This window comes from Lissotriton helveticus, chromosome 3_1, assembly GCF_964261635.1.
Source record: "Lissotriton helveticus chromosome 3_1, aLisHel1.1, whole genome shotgun sequence".
Taxonomy (NCBI): Eukaryota; Metazoa; Chordata; class Amphibia; order Caudata; family Salamandridae; genus Lissotriton; species Lissotriton helveticus.
Genome location: NC_136061.1, coordinates 756,410,111 through 756,433,852, shown reverse-complemented (window position 1 = coordinate 756,433,852; position 23,742 = coordinate 756,410,111). Strand labels below are relative to the sequence as shown.

The following is a 23,742-nucleotide window of genomic DNA, read 5'->3' as shown; positions in this document are numbered from 1 at the left end:
CTGCACTCCCTATGCACTATGCACTCCCTATGCACTCTGCACTCCCTATGCACTCTGCACTCCCTATGCACTCTGCACTCCCTATGCACTCTGCACTATGCACTCCCTATGCACTCTGCACTATGCACTCCCTATGCACTCTGCACTATGCACTCCCTATGCATTCTGCACTCCCTATGCACTCTGCACTCCCTATGCACTCTGCACTCCCTATGCACTCTGCACTCCCTATGCACTCTGCACTCCCTATGCAGTCTGCACTCCCTATGCAGTCTGCACTATGCACTCCCTATGCACTCTGCACTCCCTATGCACTATGCACTCCCTATGCACTATGCACTCCCTATGCACTCTGCACTCCCTATGCACTCTGCACTCCCTATGCACTCTGCACTATGCACTCCCTATGCACTCTGCACTATGCACTCCCTATGCACTCTGCACTATGCACTCCCTATGCACTCTGCACTCCCTATGCATTCTGCACTCCCTATGCACTCTGCACTCCCTATGCACTCTGCACTCCCTATGCACTCTGCACTCCCTATGCACTCTGCACTCCCTATGCACTCCCTATGCACTGTGCACTCTGCACTCCCTATGCACTGTGCACTCTGCACTCCCTATGCACTGTGCACTCTGCACTCCCTATGCACTCTGCACTCCCTATGCACTCTGCACTATGCACTCCCTATGCACTCTGCACTATGCACTCCCTATGCACTATGCACTCCCTATGCACTCTGCACTCCCTATGCACTCTGCACTCCCTATGCACTCTGCACTCCCTATGCACTCCCTATGCACTCTGCACTCCCTATGCACTCTGCACTCTTCACTCCCTATGCACTCTGCACTCCCTATGCACTCTGCACTATGCACTCCCTATGCACTCTGCACTCCCTATGCACTCTGCACTCCCTATGCATTCTGCACTCCCTATGCACTCTGCACTCCCTATGCACTCTGCACTCTTCACTCCCTATGCACTCTGCACTCCCTATGCACTCTGCACTCTTCACTCCCTATGCACTCTGCACTCCCTATGCACTCGGCACTCCCTATGCACTTGGCACTCCCTATGCACTCCCTATGCACTCGGCACTCCCTATGCACTCCCTATGCACTCTGCACTCCCTATGCACTATGCACTCCCTATGCACTATGCACTCCCTATGCACTCTGCACTCCCTATGCACTCTGCACTCCCTATGCACTCTGCACTATGCACTCCCTATGCACTCTGCACTATGCACTCCCTATGCACTCTGCACTATGCACTCCCTATGCACTCTGCACTCCCTATGCACTCTGCACTCCCTATGCACTCTGCACTCCCTATGCACTCTGCACTCCCTATGCACTCTGCACTCCCTATGCACTCTGCACTCCCTATGCACTCCATATGCACTGTGCACTCTGCACTCCCTATGCACTGTGCACTCTGCACTCCCTATGCACTGTGCACTCTGCACTCCCTAAGCACTCTGCACTCCCTATGCACTCTGCACTCCCTATGCACTCTGCACTATGCACTCCCTATGCACTCTGCACTATGCACTCCCTATGCACTATGCACTCCCTATGCACTCTGCACTCCCTATGCACTCTGCACTCCCTATGCACTCTGCACTCCCTATGCACTCCCTATGCACTCTGCACTCCCTATGCACTCTGCACTCTGCACTCCCTATGCACTCTGCACTCCCTATGCACTCTGCACTATGCACTCCCTATGCACTCTGCACTCCCTATGCACTCTGCACTCCCTATGCATTCTGCACTCCCTATGCACTCTGCACTCCCTATGCACTCTGCACTCTTCACTCCCTATGCACTCTGCACTCCCTATGCACTCTGCACTCCCTATGCACTTGGCACTCCCTATGCACTCCCTATGCACTCGGCACTCCCTATGCACTCCCTATGCACTCTGCACTCCCTATGCACTCTGCACTCCCTATGCACTCTGCACTCCCTATGCACTCTGCACTCCCTATGCACTCTGCACTCCCTATGCACTCTGCACTCTGCGCTCCCTATGCACTCTGCACTCCCTATGCACTCTGCACTCCCTATGCACTCTGCACTCCCTATGCACTCTGCACTCCCTATGTACTCTGCACTCCCTATGTACTCTGCACTCTACACTCCCTATGCACTCTGTACTCCCTATGCACTGTGCACTCTTCACTCCCTATGCACTCTGCACTCCCTATGCACTATGCACTCCCTATGCACTCTGCACTAAGCACTCCCTATGCACTCTAGTACTGGTAGTACTGATGGTGGTACTACTGGTAGTACTGGTGGTGGTGGTGGTGGTACTGGTAGTGGTAGTACTGGTGGTGGTGGTACTGGTAGTGGTAGTACTGGTGGTGGTAGTACTGGTAGTACTGATGATGGTAGTACTGGTAGTACTGGTGGTGGTGGTACTGGTGGTGGTAGTACTGGTGGTGGTAGTGGTACTGGTAGTGGTACTACTGGAAGTGGCAGTACTGGTGGTCGTGGTACTGGTAGGACTGGTGGTAGTACTGGTGGCTGTAGTACTGGTAGTACTGGTGGTGGTGGTGGTACTGGTAGTGGTAGTACTGGTGGTGGTACTGGTAGTGGTAGTACTGGTGGTGGTAGTACTGGTAGTACTGATGGTGGTAGTACTGTTAGTACTGGTGGTGGTGGTACTGGTGGTGGAAGTACTGGTGGTGGTAGTGGTACTGGTAGTACTGGTAGTGGTAGTACTGGTAGTGGTAGTACTGGTGGTCGTGGTACTGGTAGTACTGGTGTTGGTGGTAGTGGTAGTACTGGTGGCTGTAGTACTGGTACTACTGGTGGTGGTGGTACTGGTAGTGTTAGTACTGGTGGTGGTGGTGGTACTGGTAGTACTGGTGGTCGTAGTACTGGTGGTAGTGGTACTGGTGGTGGTGGTGGTGGTGGTAGTGGTACTGGTAGTACTGGTTGTGGTAGTACTGGTGGTGGTGGTACTGGTATTACTGGTGGTGGTGGTAGTACTGGTGGTGGTGGTAGTACTGGTTGCTGTAGTAGTGGTAGTACTGGTTGCTGTAGTAGTGGTAGTACTGGTGGTGGTAGTACTGGTAGTACTGATGGTGTTAGTACTGGTGGTGGTGGTGGTACTGGTAGTGGTAGTACTGGTGGTGGTGGTACTGGTAGTGGTAGTACTGGTGGTGGTGTTACTGGTAGTACTGGTGGTGGTGGTACTGGTAGTGGTAGTAGTGGTGGTGGTAGTAGTGGTGGTGGTAGTACTGGTACTGGTGGTGGTACTGGTAGTGGTAGTACTGGTGGTGGTGGTATTGGTAGTACTGGTGGCTGTAGTAGTGGTAGTACTGGTGGCTGTAGTAGTGGTAGTACTGGTGGTGGTAGTACTGGTAGTACTGATGGTGGTACTACTGGTAGTACTGGTGGTGGTGGTGGTGGTAGTGGTAGTACTGGTGGTGGTGGTACTGGTAGTGGTAGTACTGGTGGTGGTAGTACTGGTAGTACTGATGATGGTAGTACTGGTAGTGGTGGTACTGGTGGTGGTAGTACTGGTAGTGGTAGTACTGGTGGTCGTGGTACTGGTAGTACTGGTGGTGGTGGTAGTGGTAGTACTGGTGGCTGTAGTACTGGTAGTACTGGTGGTGGTGGTACTGGTAGTGGTAGTACTGGTGGTGGTGGTACTGGTAGTGGTAGTACTGGTGGTGGTAGTACTGGTAGTACTGATGGTGGTAGTACTGGTAGTACTGGTGGTGGTCGTGGTACTGGTAGTGGTAGTACTGGTGGTGGTGGTACTGGTGGTGGTGGTACTGGTAGTGGTAGTACTGGTGGTGGTGGTACTGGTAGTGGTAGTACTGGTGGTGGTGGTACTGGTAGTGTAGTACTGGTGGTGGTAGTACTGGTAGTACTGCTGGTGGTAGTACTGGTGGTGGTGGTACTGGTGGTGGTAGTACTGGTGGTGGTAGTGGTACTGGTAGTGGTAGTACTGGTAGTGGTAGTACTGTGGTCGTGGTACTGGTAGTACTGGTGGTGGTGGTAGTGGTAGTACTGGTGGCTGTAGTACTGGTAGTACTGGTGGTGGTGGTGGTGGTACTGGTAGTGTTAGTACTGGTGGTGCTGGTGGTACTGGTAGTACTGGTGGTGGTAGTACTGGTGGTGGTGGTACTGGTGATGGTGGTAGTGGTACTGGTAGTACTGGTTGTGGTAGTACTGGTGGTGGTGGTACTGGTATTACTGGTGGTGGTGGTACTAGTATTACTGGTGGTGGTGGTATTACTGGTGGTGGTGGTAGTGGTAGTACTGGTGGCTGTATTAGTGGTAGTACTGGTGGCTGTAGTAGTGGTAGTACTGGTGGTGGTAGTACTGGTAGTACTGATGGTGTTAGTACTGGTGGTGGTGGTGGTAGTGGTAGTACTGGTGGTGGTGGTACTGGTAGTGGTAGTACTGGTGGTGGTGGTACTGGTAGTGGTAGTAGTGGTAGTGGTAGTACTGGAGGTGGTGGTACTGGTAGTGGTAGTACTGGTGGTGATAGTAGTGGTGGTGGTAGTACTGGTAGTGGTGGTACTGGTGGTGGTAGTGGTAATACTGGTGGTGGTGGTACTGGTAGTGGTAGTACTGGTGGTGGTAGTACTGGTAGTACTGATGGTGTTAGTACTGGTGGTGGTGGTACTGGTAGTGGTAGTACTGGTGGTGGTGGTACTGGTAGTGGTAGTACTGGTGGTGGTGTTACTGGTAGTACTGGTGGTGGTGGTGGTACTGGTGGTGGTGGTACTGGTAGTACTGGAGGTGGTGGTAGTGGTAGTACTGGTGGTGGTAGTAGTGGTGGTGGTAGTACTGGTAGTGGTGGTACTGGTAGTGGTAGTACTGGTGGTGGTAGTACTGGTAGTACTGATGGTGTTAGTACTGGTGGTGGTGGTGGTACTGGTAGTGGTAGTACTGGTGGTGGTGGTACTGGTAGTGGTAGTACTGGTGGTGGTGTTACTGGTAGTACTGGTGGTTTTGAACTCCTGTTCTAGTTTATGAGCAGAATATGAGTCTCTGGCCTATGTCCGTATGTGAGTAATTCCAAGAATGCTCCCTTTGTAACGAATGCGGGCGACAAAAAATAAACACGAGAGCCCCGTGATTGTCATTTAGATTACAAAGTCAGTCAGGTCATAAAGGTCTCCTATATGGGGAGGCTAAAGTGGTAGGAGCATACAAAAAAACTCCCTAATACTTCACAGTCGTTGTGATTGACAGCAAATCTTAATTCCATCAGTATGCTAATAGTGTTTCACATTGGGAACAATGCCCTTTGAGGATAATTGTGTTAATACATTCAGGCCATTGCGTCACTGATGAAAGTATGCAAAGCAGTAAAACTGTAGGCTTAAGACAGAGAGCACATGGTCAGACGTGGGGCAGAGAAAGACTGAACACACAGGAATACAAAGTAAAGAGAACAGACTGAGCACGGAGAAAGGCAGAGAGCACATGGTCAGACATGGGCCAGAGAAAGACTGAACACACAGGAATACAAAGTAAAGAGAACAGACTGAGCACGGAGAGCAAGTGAAAGCACGAGCACGTATGAGTCATCTTCTGTGAGCCTCGCCTGCTGCCTCGCCTCTCGTCATTTTACATTGAACGCGCTCACCGCTCAGACCATCTGGATTGCATTACACGGGCACTCTGACAGCTCCTAATTAAGATTAATAGTCTGCCGTGCGCGTAACCGCACAGAAAATGCCAACATGGCCGCCTAATATTACATATGCCCTATGGCATCAAGACTACTACAAAAACAGCACCGCGACGACCAATCACCATTCAGATAATAAAAAAACTCACTGAAAATGCACGAGCAAAGAAAAATTAATCCAGCACTGAACAGAATACCCTTTACAATACGGCTCGCAGCTCCTCCCCACTTCTGACGAAGTGGTGACGTCGCCGAGCCCGTAAAAAGGAGATCGTAGAATAAAAGAACGCTCAAACCAGGGACCATACTCTGACACTGCTCCAACCCAGAATGCATTCAGAGATACAGGCTCAAAGAACATTGTTGTCTTCTTTGCTTCTCTTCATTACTCTCACAACACACAAATATTGCATACTGTAGCAATAAGTACCCTTTAGCATCGCAGAATAAACATCTGCCATGTCACAACCACTGACCTGCAAACTTGTACACAAAATAACCAATGCACTCCAACCAAATGCTACAAGCCACATCATGCTCTCACTCACAAAACATCAGACACGACAAGTAGAAGGAGACTTTGATGGATGCCATCAAAGGGTTTTCGCTCAACAATGGGACAAAGGGCGCACATTTAAAGTCAAGGAGTAGCCCATTAGACGCCTCATATGCAGCACTTTGTCTATCTAAACTGCAAAGAATACAGCACTCCAAATTTAATGCGTCATGCTAGCATATGGTTTGCCACAACCTCACCCTGCTTTTCAGGTTCATGGTATGACAGTGATCCCGGACAGCAGCTTAATCTCGCCCAGAGTGCACAGGCTACCATTGAGGACCTGTGTTCTACAAAGTGAATCACTCACAGAGGCAAAGACAATGCTGCACCAAACCCACTAACAAATTTCTTTTAGCCCTTACACGTGAGAGGATATATCTGAAGATGAAAAACAACTCCCTCTCACAATTAAGAAAGAAGGAACAGAAGAGGTCTAACTGGACCTATATTCAGACATGATGCATGTAAAATGAATATTGAGGAGTTCAAAAAATGAGTCACATGTGTACATTACAGCATTATAGGAACTATGTAGACCCACTGAAGGTAGGAGACATATACTTAACAACAGGTCTGACACATGCTTCAAATCACTACCATCAGTGGGCGAATATCCTATTGACCAATTCCAACGACTCCTCTCAGGAATCTAACAGTCAGGTAAGAAGTGCTACATCAGGGTTCTGGAATAACTGCTGGGTGATACAAGCCTTGGTGTTGGCCCATGATACAAACACATTGACCTAAGAGATAGTTCTAGCTCTGCTGGGTGTATGATACTAATGCGGATTCTGAGGTGGATGTGGGGAGGAGCCCGCTTGCAAGGTGCATACAAACCTGTTATTAATTTTTTCAATGGGTAAGGTTACTGGCATTCCACTGCTTCACTTGCTTTTTAGTAGTGAAAAGTGATGTACTACTTATAATAACAGTAAACTATGACAGGTTATAAAAACCACACTGTCCTAATAAAAGTCTAACACTCTGACATACCTAGAAAATAAGAAAAGGAAATCGTAAAAAAAACAGACGTGGTGCTCTCAAATCAAGTTCTGCATAGTTAAAGCTCTTGAATCTCTTTAAATTAGTTAATAATATTTCTGTTTTATATAGGAAATAAATACTTGGGTTACAGCAAGTGTGCCAACAGACAATAGCAATTTTTGGAAGCAGCATTTTCTAAGGAAGAAGATTGGAGCGGATGATCATCAATCGGATGAGATAGGGACCTCTGCGACCATGGTAAATGTCTGATGACCAGTACTCATGCCTTTCACAGCCACCTGTCATACAATAGTACACCAGCTCTGGACCACACCCGACGCTTTGATCAAACCAGGTCTTGCTGATGTACAGGACTGGATTGTACACAAAGACATCCTCCCGGTTCATGGACCTACCCAGTTCCTCTAAAGTGCCTCATCCACCCAACTTGCAGGATCATGAATTAATTCCACTTCATTTTGGGATTGTCTGCGGAAATTCTATAGTTAAAGGGTAGGTGAAGAGCATCTGAAGCTATTCTGTACAGTTGTAACAAAATATGAATGTGGTCAATCAAGTAGAGTCCACTACTCTGATCCCACAGATATACAACACCCCTGCATCAGGTAGAGCATGTGCGGCTTAATTTTGATATTTTACTCCTCTATTCAGTTGCACTTTATGCCACTTGTCACACTCATACCCCTGAGGGATAATTATGAGAAATGTGTTGCAATGTTTGAAAGAGTCTTCAATTTAGCAATCCAAAATTCATACATAAATTATTTTAAGATGGGCATGGTTCTTGCAATGAATCTGTTTTTTTGATAATGATAAATTATTGCATCATGGTCAAAGCCAGGGGTAGAGGGGCTTGTAGTCACACATTCGTCAAAGCCGTCTCTGGTCAAAATTACCTATTTCTCTCCCTGGAGACGGCATACTGTCTAAATAATAGAGTGGCCTACTAGTTCGTTTTTATAAAGTTTTCTTTTCCACCCACTCCACATCACTGTACTACACATAGTCTACAAAAAAAGTGCTCCTACGTATCTCGCAAGTCGCTGCACGCCTCAATCCCTAGAGAATTGAGAGGAACCCCCATGGAGGAGGCATGCCACCTAGGGGCAACCTTGGTGGGTGATCGGGCTCTCTAAAACAAAAGTATTTTTTCCAGACAAGTGATTACAACAAATTCTCGTTGTATCCTATCTAATTCCCCAAGGGCAGGTTGTCTTCGAAATACTCGATTTTTGTCATACTATGTAACTAATAGGATGATAAACCGAGCCGCTACCTCTGGCTCCCTCTTTTCTTTGATAACTAAAATATGAGATCATCATCAGAACGGGACATGAGCAATCAGTATCTAGAATTTAAATGTAAAATTAGGGCTCTGAGTAGAGCGAAATGGGGCCTGTCTAAAAACATTATTAAACAAGCATTTGCAATGCAATAGGCCTCGCATTAGTAAAAGTTTGAGCTGTTAGCGTTGCTAATAATAATGAAATGCTAATAACTCCAACATTTAGTCATGCGAGATCTATTGCAACGTGGGTGCCGCAATTATACCACAAGTAAAGAAATAGAAAAAAAGTCTATTTCTTTACCTTTGGTATAATCGCAGCACCCGCGCTTTACTTTTAATGTTAAAAGTAAAGTGCCGGTGCCGCGATTATACCAAAAGTAAAAGTAAAGAAATAGATGTTTTTTTCTGTACCTTTACTTTTGGTATAATCGCGGCACCCGCACTTTACTTATAACATTAAAAGTAAAGCGCGGGTGCCGCGATTATACCAAAAGTAAAGAAATAGAAAAAAAAATCTATTTCTTTACCTTTGGTATAATCGCGGCACCCACGCTTTACTTATAACATCAAAAGTAAAGTGCGGGTGCCGCGCTTATACCAAAGGTAAAGAAAAAGAAGTGGTGAGCACGTCACGCCTGTGTCTGGGCGCACGCATAGCTCCTCCCACTGCCTATTGGTGTCTATTACGCGCTCGGTGCGCGTAATAGACACCAATAGGCTGTGGGGGGAGCTATGCGCGCGCCTCTGGCCAATTGCGTGCAGTCTTTTACAATAAGACACACGCAAAGGCCAATGGGGGAGCTGAAAAATAAACGCACACGCACGAGCGTGTGCGATTCCTAGGTCACCTCACATTCCCCGTTTTTCACCTCCAAAATGCCTCTCGCTGCGCGAGCACTGCTGCACAGTGCAACACTAGGTGCAACGCCTAAAAAGGAGGGGAATTCTTGCCTGTGTTGAATGTCAGGCGGGAATCAATCCCAGAAGGAGTAAGCCATATAGCGTAATAAAGGAATAGATCCTGGAGTGTCCTGGAACAAGGGAGAGAATTACATGAGGCGGACATAAACCTTACATTAGAAAAACGTGTTCTGGCGCATAGTGGTTGCTAAAATAGGACTGATCGGATCTCAGAGAGACTGCTCAAGATCAGCCATGCAGCAGTGTTTTAGACAAGTATTTTACCCAGTTTGTCTGTAGAACCTAGGTGATAAACATAATTATAATAGTCTAGGCAGGCTGAGTAGCAAACATTAAATGAAAGAATGAAAAATAATATTTTTCAGCTGTACAAAACAGAAAGCAGTCACTATGTTCACTTGAATATTTAGGGAAAGGTCAGTACTGATTTGAATTCCAAGGTTACAGACTGAGTTTACGGGTTTAGGAGATGGTCCAGCTATTTCCAGACAGAGATAGGAGGACCAGTTGATAAACTCACTTTCTGTAATGATTAGGTCGGTTTTGTATGTATTTAACTTCAGGGATTTGGTAATCCTCTACCATGTAATCACTCCAAGACAGGAAGGCCTAGTTTGATGCTAATGTTATTTTTTCTGACATTCCAAAAATTGGTTGGGTGTCATCTCTAGTACATGTACAATTGAACACTAAAGTCCTTCAATAGTTCTTTCAAGGGTAACATATAGATGCTAAAAAGTAGTAGCGACAGACAAGTCTACTGACACACTGTGGTTTATGGTCTTACATTTGGAACTGAAAGGAGGCAGGGGAATACTTTTCGTTACTCAAGTAAGACTTTACAGTGAAAAACAACACTCCCAGGCAATATATAACATGTGCAATGCAGAAAATTAGTTAAAAAACATTACAGTACAGTACATTTGAACTAATATCGATTTTAAGGGGCTGGAGAAATATGTAAAAAGACCATCAGTCCTACAGCGAGTATAGGGAGACCTTCAAGGAGACGTTTGTAGAGCCAAACATTACATCTACTGAGAATATTGACTTTGCCCTTTCCCAATATAATGATGCCATCCAGAAGGCGGTGAATTCAATTGCCCCCTTGAAACTATATAAACCACGCTCTGCACAAAGGCAGGAAATCTGGTTTTCAGAGCACTTGAGGTCCCTGAAACGGGCATGTAGGAAGCTGGAAAAAGTTTGGAGATCATCTCACTTGGAGGCCGACAGAATTAGTTACTGGACGGCCCTGACCTCCTATCATAAGTCTATTAGAGTTGCTCGTAAAAAGCATATTTCCTTACAATTGGAGGCAGCAGGCAATGCCCCCAAGGTGTTGTAGCAGATCCTGCAAACTTTCACAAAACCTGTGGCTTGTGAAAGTCCCGATCTTTCATCACAACAATTATGCGATGATATCTCTCATGACTTTTCCAACAAAATAGACAAAATTTATGAGAAAATTGCTGTCTCTAAACTTTCCCCCGTCAGTACTCCTGGGATGTTACCGCAGTATAAAAACTCTGATAATTCCGTAACGCTCACTGGGTTCCCTGCTATCTCATTATCTGAGGTGGAGGTCCTTGTGGGTCAGATTAAGAGTGGCTGTCCATCAGACACTATTCCTGCCAGAGTCATGCCGGTGGTTGGCAAGGTGCTCGGTCCTACGATCCAGCGCCTTGTCAACCTCTCGCTTACCGAGGGCCAAGTGCCATTGGAGTGGAAGAAGGCACTAGTGAGGCCCATTCGGAAGAACTCATCCATCCCATGGTCAGATCTGTCCAACCTCAGGCCCATCTCTCTACTCCCGTACTTAAGTAAGCTTACGTTAACAAACATCTTTCGAGCTTCATCGAATGTACGGGTAGCTTGGACCATTCTCAGTCCGGTTTCAGGTCATTATTACAGTACTGAATCAGCTCTGCTATCCGTAACAGACGATCTCCGTATGTACCAGGATAAAGGACACTCGGTAATCCTGGTACTATTGGACTTATCGGCAGCGTTCGATACCATATCCCACAACATCTTGCTCGAACGTCTTGCCGATATTGGGCTTATGAGTATGGCCCTGGCCTGGATCCGGAGTTTTTTGTCCGATCGAACCCAAAATGTCAACATGGGCTTGTTTCGTTCAGCAGAGGTAGAGATTACCAAGGGGGTGCCACAGGGCTCATGTTTGAGCCCCACTCTTTTTAACATATATGTGGCGCCCCTGGACAGGATTATGAGAGCTTTTGGTTCATCCCGGTGTCATACGCTGATGACACTCAGCTTCTCTTTCCCTTCAAATCTCTGACCTCTGAGACAATAAGATCATTCTCCGAAGGTATGAAGGCGGTCACACTGTGGATGACCTCGAACGTCCTACAGTGCAATGTGGGGAAGACAGAGGTCATGCTGTTTGGTGACGCCAAAATACTATGGACCCCGGACTGGTGGCCTCACGATCTAGGCCCAGTTCCCCAGCCGAAGCAGGTGGTAAAGAATCTTGGGGTTCGATTGGACCAGAATCTGTCCTTTAAGGAACATGTGAACAGTGTAGTGGGAACCTGTTTTCATGTTATAGGGCCTCTTCGCAAAGTATTCCCTCTTCTTCCTGATTCAACTAGGAAAACTCTGGTGCAGGCCCTGGTGCTAAGCCGGTTGGATTATTGCAACTGGGTGGTTCCATCAGCCAGTGAGGGGATACTTGGCAGGCTTCAAGTGGTGCAGAACACTGCGGCAAGATTGGTCCTAAACGCACCCCCGAGATCTCCTTCAAAACCCTTATTAGCAAGATTACACTGGCTTTTCATCCGCCAAAGGGTTAAATTTAAGATCTGTTGTACTGTCCATAAAGGACTGCACGATCTAGGACCTTCCTACTTGGCCGAAAAATTCATTACCTATAACCCCTCCCGTAATCTTAGATCCTCCAACCAGCTCCTACTTCAGGCACCCATTGTAAAGAAGTCCAGAAAAGGCGGAAAAGCCTTGTCCTCTGTTGGTCCAGCACTCTGGAACAAACTCCCCTTGGTGCTCAGGCAGTGCAGTGATCATTTAGCATTTAGGAAAAAGCTGAAAACCTTTTTATTCCAGTGTTAGCAGTCCCAAAATAAAATAAACTGTCCTCTTGTCTGTAAACCACTCCCCAAGGCATATGGCGCTGAGATACTCCTTCGGGAGTTTGATTCTAGCGCGGTATAAACTCAAAAATAAAATAAATAAATAAATATTGACGACAATAAATCAATTATCAAGATGTAAAATGACAATCAGTCCTACAGCAAGATTATTGACAGCAACAGATTAGCTACATAAAGTGAGTTAGATAATTGCATTTTCGCACGGAAAGTCATATTTAGACCCTGTTTGAACGTGTTGAGCGATAAAATCCAAAATACCTCTCTTTTTTTGCGAATGTGATGTCAACCTCTATCATCTGGGATGTTTATCTTTTCTACTTATATAACAGTATTTGCCTCTCTATGCAATTGTAAAATTTTGTTCAAACTGAGACTGTTAGGCCATGTGTTCATTTATGAATGTTTTGTTAAATATTTTGTGTAATTTTACATTTACAAGATTAGCTAAATATTTCAAGAGCAGTTAAAAAATGTTGCAAGAATATAGCAATGCACATTAGAATGAGTTCTAAATACTGTTTTAATTATTTTTAGATTGTTTGGTGGTAATTTCCTGAGGAAGGCACTTCCAGTGCCGAAACGCGCGTCAAAGAAACCATCTCTACCAATATTAAATTGTCTATTTTCTTAATAATTTTATGATATGTATCAATGAAAGTCATTGGTTGATGTTTTTAAAGTATAAATGTATTTGTTGACATAATTAAAATTGACTGTTTTTTAATTCTTCCTTTTTTTTTTTACTCATTTTCTGCACTTCACATGTTATATATTGCCTGCGAGTGTTGTTTTTCACTGTATGTCTTACCCTGTCCCAGGAATTGAATCAATTCACAGGGGGTCCTTGATATTTTCAATTTTTTCAAGCAAGACTTTAGCCATTGTTTGGGGATTCTGGTAATGCCGATTCCAGGCAATCGTTTAAGCAGAATGGGGGTGGTTGATAGCGTAGAATGTTGCTCAATGACCAAAAAAGGTATCAGGGCTCTGACACCAACGCCATCTATAAAACTCCTGAGATCATCCAATATCGAGGGGACAATGAGCTTTGTGTTGTGTCCTGTTGTGTAATTAAGTTGGGTCTTGCCAAAAGAGAAAAGTGCTTCAAGCTTTCAACTCTCTTCCTACAGTAGCAAAAAAAGGACAGACTACAGCAAGTTCAAATGTCTGAATGGAAACTTGTATTAATAATGAAGATTACTTAAATCCTGCCAATTTTCTAGGTGATTAATCATTTAATACTTCAACTTAAAAATCTGAATAAAATATGATTAACAAAATGAGCAGGAAAGACATTAATCAAAGACTGTACAAAGGCCACGGCTCATGTGGCAGGAAAATACCAGTGGACTTATTGGCTATCACAGCAGTTTTAGCAGCAAAAAGCCATAATTGAAAATTCTTGAATTCAATTCTGTGATCGAACAAGGAACAATAATGACTGCTTTAAAATTAAACAAAAAACTACACTGACTCCTCAGATAACAAAGAGCCATGCTAGAATTCAGTTAGCATGAGGTGGAAAATATGATTTTTTTAATGATAGATTGATATCTGCTCCATCCCTAGACTGTTTAATACTTTCAATTAGTTAGGTTTCTAATCTATCCAGAGGTGTGGAATTCTTAGAGCCCGATGCTCAGAACATATTGTTTGGAGTCAAGGACACCATGTTTTCATGTTTATTTTGTCCTTGGAAAAAGTAGGCCCAATCCCCTTCAGCACACACTCTTCGGCGGCCAAATTATAGGATCATATTATGGACCAGGGAAGGGCATTGCCTGCAGTTAAGAGAATATATGTGTCTATATGTTCAGACTTGTATTTATGGTTCATTAATATAAAGCCTTTATCAATAGGATGAGCACTCTAACGAAACGTAAGTTCAGACTGCCCTACTGACAGTAGTTCCAATATAAAAATGTGTAGGCACGTTTGCAAAGATTAACAATATGAGCTTTCAGAATGCTCTCTGATTAGATGCAAATATATGGAAAAGCTTGAAATCAAGATTGATGATTCTTTGCTTTCAAAATAAAATGTTCATAATAAAGTGCAACTAGAAACAAAACGTTTTGCTAAACTACTGTGAACTTTTAGGTACCATTTCTTTGAAGCATCATTTAGTAAAACGTGTTGATGCATGCAAGTATTTCTCCCAAAATATTTACAATGGAAAATCAGTGTAGCCAGTTTCAACAAAATTATAAGAAACAATAGACAAGCATTGGCAAAGCCAATAGGTAGGACATTGACCGTCAGCCTTTTGGTTTTGTCAATATGTGTCTTGACATGGAATTTGTACAACTTTTTTGCTGTGGGAGCTGCTGGGCCCTCATCATTATAACAAACATAGGTAATAGCAAAAATATTTTTGAGTCTCAAAAACCACCATTGCCACAGTAGTACCTGGCACTGAACAAAACTACTTTGTTTGCCGATATGCTCCTTGTGAAAATGCAGAATCTAGTCACTCACAGTCAAGAGAGGAGAGAATGAATTTGAAAAAAAACAACAGGTCTTGGTTAACTCCAGAGCTAAATAGGGGCCCAATTCTTAAAGAAAGTCATAACAGTGAAGCCTTGGATTATGTCCCTGCATTAGTGAAGATTTACGGGTTTCATGAATTCACAAGAATATATAGGAGTAGGTCAGGAAATATTACTTCTAGAAAATATTTGTGAACTGCATTTTAGCACGAGGAAGGTTTGCTTCTGCCTTTGAGAGGAGTAAACTTCCAGCCTTTCTTTGTATGGTGAAATATTTGAGACGAGCTAATGAAAACCCATTAAACATGCTAATAGGTTTGCACAGACTCAAAAGGGCATCCCAACCATGGGGAAAACTGCTTACTGCTACCTGCAGGCCCAGTATGTAGATCTGTGGAAAGGTAGCAAATTAAGCGAACTGCAAGTATTCAAACCCTACTATGCACTGAGCTCTCGCATAGTAAGAGAGGCTATTATCAGAGCTTGTACATAAGGATATTGCCAACATAATTTTCCGCTGCACTACATGGCACCAAAGAGACAAGTAGATTTTGTTACAGGACAAGTAGATTTATGAAGCAACCTGTACCACTGAGAAGTAGATAGTTTATAAAATTCCACACCCCTGTGAATTAGAGAATGAGTATCATTTGAAAATGAAATCATGGCATGAGTCAAATCTCTTGCAATGGGAGGAATATCAATATCTCGGAGTGGAGAATGCGAAGATTGCCACCATCTATCTATCTTCTCCCAAAAATACAAAGAGTATATAGAATCCACCAGGGAGACCCATGGTAAGCTCAGTTAGATCGCTATTGAAAAATACCTCAAGATACTTGGACTTGTTTCTGCAGGAGTAGGTAGTAAACCTTCTGTCATAATTTAAAGACAGTACGGACTTCCTAAAAAAACTGAATCATATCCCATGGAAGCAGGAATACATAATGGCAACGCTAGACATAGTTTCACTCTATAAATCCATTGATCATACTAAAGGAATTCAGGCATGCAAATATTTTTTAAGAGGTCGTCCAGTAGAATGGTTTCATCACACACAAATGCTATTGGAAATGTTGGGATACTGCTTTACCTACAACATTTTCAGTTTTTCAAAGGAAAATATTACCTACAACAGAAGGTACGGCAATGGGCACCTCCTTTGCTCCCACCTACGTGAATTTATTTGTGGAGTGGTGAGAGAAGGAGGTCGCCTGGACGACTGGACTGTGGGTCCGGTTCATAGACGATATATTCATCTTGTGGGAAGATAATGAAGCTGAATGTAACACTTTTTTAGCAAAACTCAATCTCGATGATCTTAAATTGCAGTTCACAAACACATAGAGCTGTTCACATTGACTTTTTGGATGTGGATTTGGAAGAAGCTGGCGATTCATTAACAACGAGGAGGAACAGAAAGCCAACGGCCACCAATTCTCTATTATAGTCGAATAGTGGCCATCCAGACGCTCTAAAATGGAGCGTTCTGTACAGCCAAATGTTAAGGGAGTAGAGAATATGCTCCACAAAGAACTGTGCAATAAATAAGTATGGGGTATGGTCAAATATTTTCTTAAAAGGAGATACCTTAGAAATGTGTTGGAAGATGCCCAAAAAAAGAGCCAGTCCAAATACAAGGGAGCCATTATTATATTCACAAAACAATAACCAAAACGAAAAAGATCCTAAAGTGAAAAAGTTGTTTTTAGAATTCCATATGGCACTGCCAAGTATTAAGTAAATCTTGCAAAAGAATTGGCACATTATGAAGAAGGACGAGCATCTTAATGATGTTGTGCAGATGGGTCCACAGATAACCTCAAAGAAAGCAAGAACTTTTGGAGATATTTTAACATCTAGTCACTATGACTCAAAGAAAGAAGAAAAGAATTAGCTCTCTATAAACACAGGAGGTTTCATAAAACGCAGCTCTTGTAAGGCATACAAACATGGATCAAACTGCAAGAGTTATCTAACATTTGAATGCCATGTGGTGACAATCAATGATAGAATTACTTGCAATGAGGGGTATGTTGTTTGTGTCCTTAGGTGTTGATGTGATAAACTGTACATGGGCAGCACTAGCAACAAGTTAAAATTGAGGATTTTACAACATATAAGAGCAATAAAGAATGGTGATAAGAATTATCCAATGGCCTGCCCACTTCGAATAATGTCACAAAAGTTGTTGGCAACATTCAGCTATTGTGGAATCAAGCATAGATCGGGTCCACCCAAGGGGGTGATCGAGAAACAGAACTGAGAAAGCAAGAATCACGATTACTTTTATCATTCGAAACAGAGATAAATTGGGGTCACAACACTGATGCTAATTGTACGTCCATTTGCGACTAGATACTGAGTGGAATGTTTGATTTTTAGCTCATAATAAGAAATTTCTACATACAAAAGGAATCTTTTTATTTTGTATAGTATTAGCATTCATATAGCACTTACTACCACTGACGAGCCGTCAAAACACTTTTTCGAAGAGTAGCACGCTACTCCAGAACCCATAAAGGATTAGAGCTAAATTAGTATAATGAAATGTGAAAGTAATTTGAGTAGTGGATTTGTTAGTCAGTTATTTGGATTGAGAAGGATAGAAGAGATAAGGTGTGCATTTATATAGCACTTGCTACCCCTGATGGGGTGTTGTAGCACTTTTTCGGTGATTAGCACACTACTTCAGAACCCATAAAGGATTAGAAGTGAGTTAGTCTAGTGAAATATGAAAGTAATTTGAGTGGTGGATATGTTAGTCAGTTATTTGGATAGAGAAGGCTAGTGGATGGATCGAAGAGGGAAAAGGTTTGCATTTATATAGCGCTTGCTACCCCTGATGTGGTGTTGAAGCGCTTTTTTGGTAAGTAACACGCTACTTCGGAACCCATAAAGGATTAGGGGTGAATTAGTATAATGATATATGAAATTAATTTGAGAGGTGCACATATGGATATTCTCTCATGCACCTTATCTTCCTTCTGGGCATTCCTTCCTTACCTTTGCCTTTTTCTATGCTTGTATTTAATGGACATTGCATTAGTTCTATTTTGAGAGGTACTATGGTGAACTAAGATGATTGAGGGGTAATGCCTTTTGCATAGCTTTCTCTAGCATCCCCATATTGAATGGACACATTGAGTTGACAGAGGAGTAATCTTTTAAGAATAGCTTAAAATATTACAGACATCTTTTGTAATCAGGTCTTATAAAAGATTTACAACCAAGCATGGTGCACTTTGTAAACAATATGCACCTTATATGCAATCAGATTGTGCAATGATGTGCTATGCACTTTATGGATGGTTAGCACCTTATACACAACAGAATTCTATATTCTCATGAATTGCTTTGCACCACATAATATTTTGGAAGATATGGAATTATACGTTTTGTTTACAGTCATGCGCTGTGCACTTTACTTTGTATACTTGAGTCATACTATGCACGTTACAGAACTTTTATGTGCAAAATAATTTTATATCAGATGCTTTTAATGCACGAGGCACTTTGCAAGATGGATACTTGAATATAGAATTACATTCCCAGTGGGTTTATGTGTTTCCTTATTCGCACCCGAATATAGGATTGTGTGTTCGGATGAATACCCCTTCATTGCCATGTGAATCATCAAATTATATGCACTTTTTTTCTTTAAATATCTTTATTTGCTTTTGTAAAATAGACAGTTTACAAACGACATTAGGGCAAAATAAAAGGGAGTGGGAGAGGGGTAGGAAATGAGTTGCTACATGTGCACTTGTGATACATGTGAAAGGCGCGTAGTGCCGACATTAGGATGTGTCAATTGCATTGTCCGGTACATCCATCACGTCTAGTGTTCCTGTGGCCGGGGTCATACCACAGAGGTCGCGTGCAGACCACCGGATGTCCAAGTGAGCACGTATCAGTGCCTACACAGAGTATATGAAGTGGTACACCCCGTCTCAGTCACACATGCCCTTGACCACATACGGCTTGCAAACAAGCACTAAATTACAGCAAAGTCAGATAGGATTTGTAATTATCATAACTTTAACCATGAAACAGAACGAAACACACAAAAAGAAAAAAAAAGGGAAAAAAATCATCATCACATTGCCACGCCGCGACCAGAGTGTGAAGAGATATTGCTTCTGCTTTGCAACCACCCCAAGCCAGCGGAGCCTCCCACTAGAATGATCGTCGAGAGGGCCAGTATTTGTGTCTGGGCTGCGTGTGCTCAGGTAATCACTCAGGTGCAGCCACCGTCTCCCGATCTTCCCCACAGGTCGTCCAGCCTCCTATGAGGAGCCGCACCCTCCGTCTCCCCCCGCACCCGTTGGACTTGACAAAATGGCACCCCAGTGCTGAGCTATGGGGTACTTGCGGAGCCCCGCTACCGCCTCCCTGCACAGAGCTGCGCTTTCTGCTTGGGCCCATACTAAAGTAGAGCTTCACCACCCGGCCACTGCGGGCGGGTCAACACATTTCCAACGCTTAGTGATTGGCCTCTTATCTACAAATAGACCCAGGTCAATAAATCTAGAGGTGACTGTGTGTGTCTTGGGTCTAGGGTACAGTATGCACGCCTCCCACGCCTGCGCTAGAGTCCTCTCTGTACTTGTCACTAGCGCCAGGATGACTTCCCACCAGTATTCTTGTTTTGGCATCTCTGCTTTGCTCACACAATGAGCGCAGTTACTTTCCAAACATTTAATGCAAGAACTACAAGTCACATGATTTCTTGTTGCAACAAACATATAACACATACTACAAAAAGACCCGATTTTCAGAAGATTCATGGAGAACAAATCACCTATACTCACAATATAGAAATAAGTATTTTTTTTAAACTCCCTACTTATTGTTTTTTAAGTTTTTTAATTGTCCTCCTTGTTAATGTTTTCTGTTTTTATGTTACTAATAAATGCATTTCTTTGTGAATAGACAAAATAGATATGGAGGACTGGAAGATTTGCGTTGATAACGATATCTCTCTCTCTCTCTCAGTGGTCATCAGTGGTGTAGACAAGACTGAAGCAGAAGCAAAGCAGGGGGTAAATTGTTTGATGGTGTCAATCAATGATGATTTCAAATAGCCAAACAATATTCAAGTCTGATCCAAACTGGCTAATTAAAACAAAAAATAATAACCTGAAGTATGTAGCCAGAATAGTGAATCCGCATAGGGATACACCTCTATCATTGCACACTGGTCTCATCTAGTTCAAGGAATAATCATAAGCTCTTTAGATCTGCTAAAACGCAATTGACAGCTTGATACATCAACTGACTAACAAAATGAAGTTATTCGATTCTGTCCTAGATTGTGCACCAGTTTTGGATTCACTGCTACAGGCCTCAAATTGGGATGATGCCAGGCAAAGGCACATTAATTTAACGATCAAAGTTGTTTATCTGTGTATTATTTTAATGCTTTAGTTAAATGTACATTTAAAGACACAAGTCTTCAAATGTTGCACTGTATCTAAGGACACTTCCCATTTCACTGTTTTTACAAACATTATGAGTTTTAGGATCACTTGCTTTTCATTAAATTTGAGACATAAATGACATGAGTGGGTGCAGTGTATCTGTTGATGTCAAAATAAAACGTTAACACAGGAAAAATATTTGTAAAACTTACACATCGTTAAGTTCAGCTACTCTGCCAAGAAACTCCTCGTAGGTTAAATAGCCACTTTCACGAACCAGCCAGAGATGCTTTGATACTTTTTCCGGCAGCTTGTTCATAGCAGTCTGTGTCTGGTTTGAAAACTGTTGTCCCATGGTTAAAACACCGCAGCCAGCTCTCTGGTGTGATCAGGTTTCTGTCATTTATGCAGTATCTGTTAAAACAAACACTTTTGGTATTGGTTGTCTACAGCAAAATTAAAACTGCTCAACTACGATTAATTATTTTCATGTGCATGTCCTTTCTGTTACAGTGTTAGCAAACAAAAACGTTCCAATGACTTACCCACAGCATTTGTTTCCACTTCGGTTACTGCATAAATACATACTTTGAAGCAGCTGCACTAGAAAGTAATCACAAAAATGTCTGAATAAACCATGCCACCTATGGAATGACAATGGTTATTTGTCTTGTACAGGGTTATGGTATGGCTAGTTCGCCAATTTCACCTCCTTTAAGGGCTCTGAAACAGCTTGCAATGAAACAAAATTTTCTTTTTCCCATATCAAAAGATTAGGAGTATTTACTTCTGTATTTTATGTGTTTGACATCGTGCTATTCGCATCAATTTATCGCCACTTCAAAGCGCGGTGTGCCCATGATTTACTAGTATTTTGGACGACAATGCAAACGGCTATAGGTAAAGTATTATTAATTAAATTTTAATTACTTCTATTTCAGAAGAATTAGTTAATGCGTAGGCGTAATAAAAATTTGCATTCCAGTAGAAATGCATTTGTTTTTCATACCGATAAATGGGATTAATTTAGTCTTTTCACCTTAGTGCACACAGGCATCCTTGACGTGAGACACAAATCAACATAATGAACGTGGTTATTCAGTTATGGAACATATTTATATATCCTATCACATTCAAATCCAGACAGTCAATCCACAACCAGGCAGAGACACACAGAATTGTTAGAACAAAGAAACCAGCCACCTCTAAAAGCATGGTTTTTAAAAACACAATTCAACAAGCATTTGCAATGCAATAGGTCTCGCATTAGGAATGTTTGAGCTATTGGTATTGTAAATGACACATTTTTTATTTATGTTTTGTTTTTGAAAATAGTGAAATTAATAGCTTAGTCATTTACAATGCCAATAGTTATAACTTTCGTAAATGTGACACCTATAGCATTTGTAATGCAATATGTGTTGTATTTACGTGACTTACATGTATTGATATTACAAATAAAAATGGCTTTTAATTTTTTTTCAATAATTAATACTTAAATAAAAGCTATTGTAATTTATAATGGCAATAGCTTAAAGTTTTGTAAATAACTTTTGTGAAGATTATGTTCAGTGTATTTTATTGTGACGAAAATCCAAGAACAGAAGTGAAATATTAACATCTTTTTGTTACATTTGTAATAAAGCTTGAAACATTGAGAGAACATATTTGAACCAGGTGTTGTTGAATGGTTGCACAGATTGATGCTGTGGTGGCGCTGAGTGATGTTGTGATGGCGAACGAGTGATGCTGTGGCGTTCAGTGATGCTGTGGTAGTGCATATGATGTTGTGGTGCCCCTGAGTGATGCTGTGGTGGTGCAGAGTGATGCTGTATGCTATGCTATGTTTTGTTTTGCTATCCTATGTTTTGTTTTGTTATGCTATGTTTTGCTATCCTATGCTTTGAATTGTTATGCTATGCTGTGTTTTGGTATGCTATGTTTTGTTATGCTATGCTATGTTTTGCTATGCTATGTTTTGTTATGCTATGTTATGTTTTGTTCTATTTTATTGTGCTATGCTTTGTTTTGCTATGCTATGTTTTGTTATGCTATGCTATGTTTTGTTGTGTATGGTATGCTATGTTTTGCTATGCTATTATATGTTTTGTTTTGCTATGCTATGTTTTGTTGTGTTCTGTCAAGCTATGCTATGTTTTGTTGTGTTTTGCTATGTTTTGTTATGCTATGGGTTGTGTTTTGTTATGCTATGTTTTGTTACGTTATGCTGTTTTGTTATGTTATGCTATGTTTAGTTTTGCTATCCTATGCTTTCTTTTGTTATGCTATGCTATGTTTTGTTTTGTTATGCTATGTTTTGTTATGCTATGCTTTGTTATGCTATGCTTTGTTTTGTTATGCTATGCTATGTTTTGTTATGCTAGGCTATGTTGTGTTGTGTTTTGTTATGCTATGTTTTGCTATGCTATGATTTGTTATGCTATGCTATGTTTTGCTATCCTATGCTTTTTTTGTTATGCTATGCTGTGTTTTGTTATGCTATGCTATGTTTTGTTATGCTATGCTATGTTTTGCTATCCTATGCTTTTTTGTTATGCTATGCTATGCTGTGTTTTGTTATGCTCTGCTATGTTTTGTTATACTATGCTATGCTTTGTTATGTTATGCTATGCTTTGTTTTGTTATGCTATGTTTTGTTATCCTATGCTATGTTTTGTTGTGTTTTTATATGCTATGCTATGCTTTGTTGTGTGTTGCTATGCTGTTTTTTTGTTATGCTATGTTTTGTTTTGCTATCCTATGCTTTGTGTTGTTATGCTATGCTGTGTTTTTGTATGCTATGCTATGTTTTGTTATGCTATGCTATGTTTTGCTATGCTATGTTTTGCTATCCTATGCTTTTTTTGTTATGTTATGCTATGCTGTGTTTTGTTATGCTATGCTATGTTTTGTTATGCTATGCTATGCTATGTTTTGTTATGCTATGCTGGTGAGGGTGTGCACGTGTGAGTGAGGGGGTGTGAGGGTGAGGGTGGGTGAGGGTGTGTGAGGGTGAGGGTGAGGGGGTGTGATGGTGAGGGGGTGTGGGTAAGGGGGTGTGAGGGTGAGGGGCTGTGAGGGTGAGGGGGTGTGAGGGTGAGGGGGTGTGAGAGAGAGGGTGTGAGGGAGAGGGTGTGAGGGTGAGTGAGGGGGTGTGAGGGTGGGTGAGGGGGTGTGAGGGGGTGTGAGGGTGAGGGAGTGTAAGGGTGAGTGAGGGTGTGTGAGGGTGACTGAGGGTGTGCGAGGGTG

The 23,742-nt window shown here is 42.6% G+C and overlaps 1 protein-coding gene across 2 annotated transcripts in view; it reads right to left on the bottom strand.

Moving 5' to 3' along the window:
• The window catches only part of RNF141 (ring finger protein 141), a 187,984-nt gene that overhangs the window by 119,412 nt on the left and 44,830 nt on the right, over positions 1 to 23,742 (bottom strand). Inside the window, exons 2-3 of one of the 2 annotated variants that reach the window (XM_078680950.1) lie at positions 21,039 to 21,096; positions 20,706 to 20,907 (exon numbers count right to left, since the gene is read on the bottom strand). In XM_078680950.1, the coding sequence (XP_078537076.1) occupies positions 20,706 to 20,848 (143 nt within the window). In that variant the 5' untranslated portion in view covers positions 20,849 to 20,907; positions 21,039 to 21,096. The remainder of the gene's footprint in view (positions 1 to 20,705; positions 20,908 to 21,038; positions 21,097 to 23,742) is intronic. The other variant, XM_078680949.1, reaches the window with a different exon arrangement.